Source organism: Rhinolophus sinicus, chromosome 17 (genome assembly GCF_057876585.1).
Source record: "Rhinolophus sinicus isolate RSI-liver-muscle chromosome 17, RSI-T2T, whole genome shotgun sequence".
Lineage (NCBI taxonomy): Eukaryota > Metazoa > Chordata > Mammalia > Chiroptera > Rhinolophidae > Rhinolophus > Rhinolophus sinicus.
In genome coordinates this window covers 51,292,802-51,300,375 of record NC_142517.1, presented here as the reverse complement: position 1 = coordinate 51,300,375, position 7,574 = coordinate 51,292,802, and the positions used below count along the sequence as shown (strand labels likewise).

The 7,574-nt window shown below is 51.7% G+C and overlaps 1 protein-coding gene across 1 annotated transcript; it reads left to right on the top strand.

The window, feature by feature from the left end:
- Nucleotides 1–824: 824 nt before the first annotated feature.
- Nucleotides 825–4,334, top strand: RTP2 (receptor transporter protein 2). Its single transcript, XM_019752092.3, has 2 exons — nt 825–988; nt 3,824–4,334. Exons 1-2 carry the CDS (start codon nt 825–827, stop codon nt 4,332–4,334), a joined length of 675 nt encoding a protein of 224 aa, XP_019607651.3.
- The last annotated feature ends 3,240 nt before the right edge of the window (nt 4,335–7,574 follow it).

Sequence of the window (7,574 nt, the reverse complement as noted above, 5' to 3'; positions counted from 1 at the left end):
ATTCTATGACTCTATGAATCTAAAATATTACTACGATGCTTTTCACAGCAGGTTAAATTACATTCTATCTCACCAACTGGCCTGACATCTCCCAGAGCAAAACGACCACTTACTGCTCTCTGTCCCTATGTGTTAGGAGCTCAACAGTACTACAATAAATGAACAATTGCTCTTGGTTTTGGAAGGCCTACATCCAAGTCTTGGATGAGCCACCTAGAGCTGTGTAAACCTCAGTTTCCTCCTGATCTGGATGAAGGGGGAACTAATCCCCACCCTGGCCAGCACACAGGTGCAGCAGCTAGTGCCTGGCACGTGGTAAACGATGGTCCCAGCACATCAGGCGGAGTGGGAGCCACAGACCCTGCATCTCCCCCTCCCTGCTTCTCTTTGGCTCCCTAGGGTGACACAGTTACCATGGCACAGGATGTGGAGAATGCCTGGAAAATCAATAGGGTGAAGCAGGGCCACTGAATCGTCTTTGTCTCTTGGAGGCCCCTCGAGGTCCCTAGAGGACAGGCTGAGCCTCCCACCCTGCTCGCTTCACTTAGTGTCACTACCCAGCCCTGCCTCCCAAGCCCAGCTCAGGGCCCAGGAACTCTACCTTGGGACTTCCTTCATCCTCAGCCCTGGCTGGCTCTTGGCACCCTGCCCAGCTGCCATGGTAACAGACTCCAGGGTGAAAAAGGAGGTTGCTGGGTCCTGTTTGCTCCTGGTCCTATCGAGGATTTCCACACTGCAGAGACTGAACTGCTCTGCACCTACTTGGGCTCTTTCTGTGTGCTCGCTCAGGTGGGGCTCAAACTTCCACTCTTGCCAATAGGGCCATGTCTACCAGCCTGACCACTTGCGAGTGGAAGAAAGTGTTTTATGAGAAGATGGAGGTGGCAAAGCCAGCTGACAGCTGGGAACTCATCATAGACCCGAGCCTCAAGCCCCATGAGCTGGCCCCTGGCTGGAAGCAGTATCTGGAGCAGCACGCCTCAGGCAGGTGAGGCCTGGGGAGGAAGGACTCTGCAGGCAGCCCCTGGAGCACAGCCCTGGGCACCTTCCAGGGGAGGCAGAGAGATATGGGGAGCTCCATCCTGGTGTCAGCTCCGGGTAGGGGGCAGAGAAGAACTTTCTAATCCCAGCTGTACCGCTGATTCCCTGGGCGACCTTAGCAAGTTGTCTTCTTTCTTTGGGTCTTGGTTTTCCATGGTGAATGAAGAGCTGTCATATCTTCAATGCCCCTGTAATCTCTGACATTTTAAATGTTTTCTTAGTTTCATAATCTTTTAAAGAGTGGTGGGCACTGAGGGGAGGAGGCCGTGAGGTCCACCAGGGAAAGCCTTAGGCTAAGGATCAGGGCCTGTGCGCTGGTCCTAGGTCTGTCCAGTCAGCTCAAACCAATTTGATTTGAATACAAAAACGTTTACTGTCTACCTGCTATGTTCTAGAAACTGGCTCTATAGCTAACTAATTCTGTGCACTGGGGCAAGTCCTTTTCCCTCTCTGGGTCTCTGTTTTCACGTTTGCAAAACCAGGGTATTGTCTTTAGATGATCAATCAAGCTCCTTCCAGCTCTACTCTCTATGGATCTATGACAAAAAGACTTAACTTTGGGTACTTCCCTTAGGTCTATAGGGCCCAGTGTCCCATACTTTATAGGAGCTGCATGTCTCCCATAGTGCAAGGAGTCCTAAGGCCAAGAGGAACGTCCATCAAAAGCCCACATGCCTCTCCCTCTTCTAGACCATGATTTGGGATTGGGACCACAGAATTCCCTGCCCAAGCTGCCTCAAGCTCATCTCCAGGGTCCATGCAATCCTCTTCTCTGGGTCCATTACTTCAAGAACAGACAGTATCCTAGGCTGGCTACCTGGGGAAGCCAACAGGTTGCTGTGTTCTGGGGTGTGAACACACAGACTGGGCTGTTCACACATACTTGTATGTGAAGCCCCTCATGGTGCAGCAAGGTGCTGAGGGTAGGAACAGAAGAGGCAGGCTGTGGGTGGGGAGCGTCCATTTGTATTCTTGCCTCAAGACCTGTACATGTTAGAGTGAACCTTTCTTTGGGACAGAAGACAGAGAGGCAGAGGTAGGTTGGTTTATTTCAATTCAACTCAATTCAAGAGCTACCTGTTAGAAACCTGTTACGTGCTGGGTCCTGGCTTTGTCTCTGACTAACTGTGTATACGGAGAGCTCACTTTCTCTCAGGGCTTCTGTTTTGTCTCAGTAAAACAAAAGTTGATGATCCTTAAGATCCCCTCCTGCTAGGTCTGATATTTTGGCATTTAAGATCTGAGGTCTGGATTGAGGGAGAGGAAACAACCCTGATTTGGCTTGATTTAAAAACGTGTGGGAGGAGGAGGCTGAAAACATGAAGCTCCTGAGTTGCCTGGTGGAGGGGTGCTGCAAGCTGGAAACTGAGGCACAAGGGCCTGGGAGTATAGGGGCTGAGCTCCTCAGACTCATGGTTTCTCTTGCCTCAGGGATCAGCTGGCCCTATGCTGGCTGGTGACCTGTGGCTCCCAGCTGGCCACAAGCAGGGCTGGAGAACAGTTGCTCTGTGCTTACTCTGTGCCTAGGCTCACTCTACCTCTAAGCCTCAGGGCACATGAAACCTGGTGCCTGCAGCTCTGGTCAGCAGAGTGAGGGTCCTTCTGGCTCAGGACGTCAGGCTGCTCTCCCTGCCAACCCTGCCTTGGGTTGTGCTGGGTGTTGATCTGTGCCCATGTTGTCTGTGGGCTCCAGGGCTCAGGGGCAGGCGTGGCCTCATCTCTCCCCCACAACCTGGGCTGTTTGTGTTTGGTAGTGTCTGTTGGATTGAATTGAGTTCACCATCAGGGGTCTTTCAGGGCCTGAGAGAATCAATAGTGAGGGCAGACTCAGCCCAGTGAGTACTTGATTGCCTGTAAAACCTCTGTAACAGAGGCCTGTTAAGAGGTTCATCTCAGGAATGGAACTACCCTGTAGGTAATGAATGCTTTGTTATTGAAGTTGTGCAAGCACTGGGTGGGTGCTGAGGGAGGGGAGCTAGGCTAGATGAGTCCCCGCCACTTCCCTCCATGTTCCCTGAGACTGGGGCTGTAGGGGGCCCAGGTTAGACAACGTGGCCTGTGTGTATGGTAAGATGCATATACGCATGTGTGGTGGGAGATGCAGAGCAGGATCCGCTTTTTCAGTCTCTACTGCAGGGTGGAGTGGGCTCTAGGGATGAGTTGTCAAGGGACAAGAGAGTGTTCTTTGTGAAGGTGCAGGAGCCAAACTCTGTAGCCTTCCCCCTGCTGGCCCCTCACTCATCCATCCTTCCATCTGGTGAATTCTCGGTGGTCTGAGCCTGGCGTAGTGAGAAGCATCTTCTCTTCTCCCCAGAGCAGGCAGGATGCCTGAGTGTGACATGCTGGTCATACCCCTTACCAGAGTCACGGGAGGTCTGGGCAGAAGCACCCTTACTGGACATCATCTCCCTGTATTCCGCAGAGGAGAAACAAGCCCAAATTGGGGGAGTGACCACTGCTTAGCATTCCAGTGCATGTCCTGAGTGCATTAGGTTTGTGGAGAGCTGCGACCACGGGCGCTCGTAGGAGGCAGGCTGGAGAGCACAGCTGGCAACCAGACAGCTCCTGTGCCAGGCTCCTGAGGACGCTGCTCCAGGCCCCATGGGAGCTTACCAGGAGGAGGTGAAGCTGGCCAGCTTGAGCACTAAAGAACCCAGGGGGCAGTAAATACTGCTTCTACCTACATGCCCAAGCATATGGCCCTTCCTTTTAGGATTCCTCCAGGGCAGGCTGCGCTGGGAAGGAGGCCCACCTTCTCCATCCCTCTCCCCTAACCCTGCAGGTTTCACTGCTCCTGGTGCTGGCACACCTGGCAGTCAGCCCACGTGGTCATCCTCTTCCACATGTACCTGGACCGCGCCCACAGAATGGGCTCTGTGCGCATGCGTGTCTTCAAGCAGCTGTGCTATGAGTGCGGCACCGCGCGGCTGGACGAGTCAAGCATGCTGGAGGAGAACATCGAAAGCCTGGTGGACAACCTCATCACCAGCCTGCGCGAGCAGTGCTACGGCGAGCGCGGCGGCCAGTACCGCATCCACGTGGCCAGCCGCCCGGATAGCGGACCGCACCGCAGCGAGTTCTGCGAGGCCTGCCAGGAGGGCATCGTGCACTGGAAGCCCAGCGAGAAGCTGCTGGAGGAGGAGGCGACCTACGCCTCTGGTGCCTCCAAGACAAGGGCCCAGGAGGGCTCGGGCTACAACTTTTTCTCTCTTCGCTGGTGCCTCTTCTGGGCCTCCCTCTGCCTGCTCGTTGTCTACCTGCAGCTCTCCTTCCGAGGCTCTGCTTTCCTTTAGTGGAGCTGGTTGGGAGTGCGCGGAGGGTGCCTGGGGGTAAGAGTAGGGAAGCCATCCGATTCTGGTCCTGATTCTGGTACAGATTCTATATATGACGCTGTACAACGCAGTTACCTCTCTGGACCTCAGTTTATTACTCTGCAGAATGAGAGGTTTGCTCTAGGAGATGCTTAAAGGTCCTTCCATTAAAATGTACAGTGATTGGGGTAGGGGAGAAGGGTACTAAACCCATAGGAAGGGATCTTCTCCCTGCACTTCCTCCATCTCCACCTCTATCCCTCCCCTTGCTTCATTTCCATAGCCCATATTCCACCCCATTAGGAACCCCCATACCCCTTAAGTCCAGTCTTGCCCCTGCCTCATTCTCAAGCTTATCTTCGGCTGCTTGCGGCCATCCTGTCCTGGTATCCCTTGGAGCAGGCAGTGCCTCTCCCCCCTCCCCCCCAATACATCTTCAATCACTATTCACCGTGTCTTCATCCAGTTGAGGGATCTTCCAGGTGACCGTGGGGCTGTGTGTTTCCATTCAGGGGAGACAATGAACAGGGGAAGCCTGAGCAGTGAAAACAGCACGTTTCCTGGTATCTTTCCCTTTGCCCCTGGAGAGCATGCTCTCAAAATTCTGAAAGGCTCAGTTTTCACTCTGGTAAAGCTGGAATCTGCTTAGCTGAAATTATTCAGAGCAGCATTATCCAATATGTTAGTCACTAGCCATATGTGACTATTGAAATTTAAATTAATTAAAATTAAAAATTCACTTCCTCAGTTTCACCAGCCAAATGTCAAGTGCTTACTAGCCATATGGGGCTAGTGGTTACTGTATTAAACCGTGCAGGTACAGAACATGTTCACAGACATTTCTGTTGAACAGTGCTGGTCTAGAATTTGAAATCCCTACTTAAATTATATGAATTCATAAAATAAGAGGTGGGTATAGGTTTAAAGGGGCAACATGAAGACTTGGGGACAGGGACGGGTGGGCTGGGGTGTGGTAGAGATACACAAACAAATGTGTGACCACTGTGCTTCTGGGTATCAGTCGATTGAAATCTGTGGGTCTCAGTGTTGCCTAAATTTATTTGTTGAATTCATTGCAAGATGATGGTGCTGTGTGTGTGTGTGTTTCTTGGTTTGGGGCTTGGAGAATATATTCTTGTGTGTTCTGCAGCAATGTGTGAGCTGTGGAACCACTACTAACACACATGGTACTGCCATCCTGTGTGCAAATACCCCGTAGTAGATTCTATAGCTGTCCTAGATTCTGGGGATGGTGAGCAAGGGGCAGATAAGGCAGATCTTTGGATGTGGATCTTCTAGGAGACAGTGGGGCTGTCTCCATTCAGGAGAGGTGATGCCTGAGGGGAAGCATGAATAGTGAAGTCCAGCACCTGTCCCCCAACACCTTCTGCCTCCCCGGTGCATGAGGCCACCCAGTTGGGGGAATGCATTTGCTGGGCCCATTCCCTCAGGCATAGCTGTGGCCTAGGCAATTTGACTTATGGTTTGCTATCAGATGACCTTGTGTTTATTATTATCTGGCGTGGGAAACAGAAACTCTCCTATTCACACCCCAGATTGTTTCCTGACATTCACACCACTCTATCGCCCACCATTAGAGTCTCTGCCCCAGAGGGGGCCCAAGAACTGAAGTTAAGGTTTAAGGCTGGTGTGCTTGACTAGATGAATTTGCAGAGATGGAATGCTTTGGGCTCTGTGTTGCATCTGCCCACTGGAGGTGCAGGCTGGCTTTACTCTTGTCCAGTGGTGGCAGGGAGTTTTGGTGGCTTGTCCAGACTCCTCCGTGGACCTGCATGAACAGAGAGCTAGGAAGTGTGGAAGAACCTACCTTGCTCTGGCTGGGTGCGATAGAGGGACAGGAAGAGCATCAGGCTGGAATGTTTGTAAATGGGCAGGCATGTGAGGTATGCTCACCTCTGTGAGCTACAGAGGATGCTCGGCTGGGCCTGTACAGAGCATGTGCTCCAGGGGGCATTTCTCAACTGTGGACAGGTAGTGGCTTCTGGGAAGGTAAATGTCAGGAGCCTAGGAATCAAGTGGTCTCCAGAAGACTGACTGCCCTGCCTTGGTCCTCCCTGGGAGTCTCAAGGGGACATGCAGCGACAAGTTTGGGATGAAGCAGCACCAGAAACACCTCTTACTGAAATTGTGTGTGGGGCTAGGGGTACACTCCGGGAGGGTCAGGCTTCAGGTGAGTCAGTAAAGCTGGGGCCTCTGACGTGAGGCCTAGGAGTTGAGGGATGAAGAACTGAAAGTGGAAGTGAGGATGAGTAAGTGAAATGAGATGAGGGGCAGGAAAAATACCAGAAGATAAGCATATTCTCCTTCTTCATCAGCTCACTTTTCTCAGTATAAACGTACCTGTGTCTTTCATATTTAACTAAAATGACCCTTCTCTGACTCCATACTCCCCCTCTAACTATTGCCATATATACATTTTTTATTCATTCAAAGCCAAGTTTCTCAAAAGAGTAGAGTATATGTATCTCTACCTGTTTCTTACTCCCTTAATTCATGGAAGTCTCATTTCAGTTTCCCTAAAACTGTCACCCCACACTGCACTGCCAAACTGGAGTGTGGCCGCTTTTCTGTCTGTATCTCATTTGGTCCCCCTGTTGCATTTTGCACTCCCTCCTTGAAGACTCCCTGACAGCGCTGGCTCCTCATTCTCTCCCGTTTCTGTGGGAGACAAGCCAGTGCTCATGTCTCCAAGGCGCTATTCTTTCCCTCACCCACCCCTTATATGCTAGTGTTCCCTGTCGTCTCTCACTCTATTGATCTTCCCTGAGTGGCATGTACCCATTCATGACTTAGGTTTCCACCACATATGAATTCCTGATTGTCATAGCTGCTCTAAGCATTTCTGCTGAGCTTCAGGCCCCCAGGCCAGTTGACCTGTCCCCTGGGAGCACCCTCAGCGTGAGCAAAGCTGATCTCATCATTTTGCCATCCAAACTTGCTCCTGCTACTTCTGGGAAATCTGGGAGTTATCTTCTGACCCGGTCTCACCACCCTATCCCACGCTGTGCAAATCGTTCTTGATTGTTCTTCCCAAGTACTCCTGGGGTTGGTCACCTTTCTTGCCTTCCTGCTTACTGTTGCCCAAATGTATCTTTGGTGTCTCTTGCCTCTGTAGCCTCCTTAATAATTGTCACACCTGTAGACCGCCCCCCACTTTACAGCCCACCCTCCACTCTACCACTATCCCCAGGTGATTTTCTA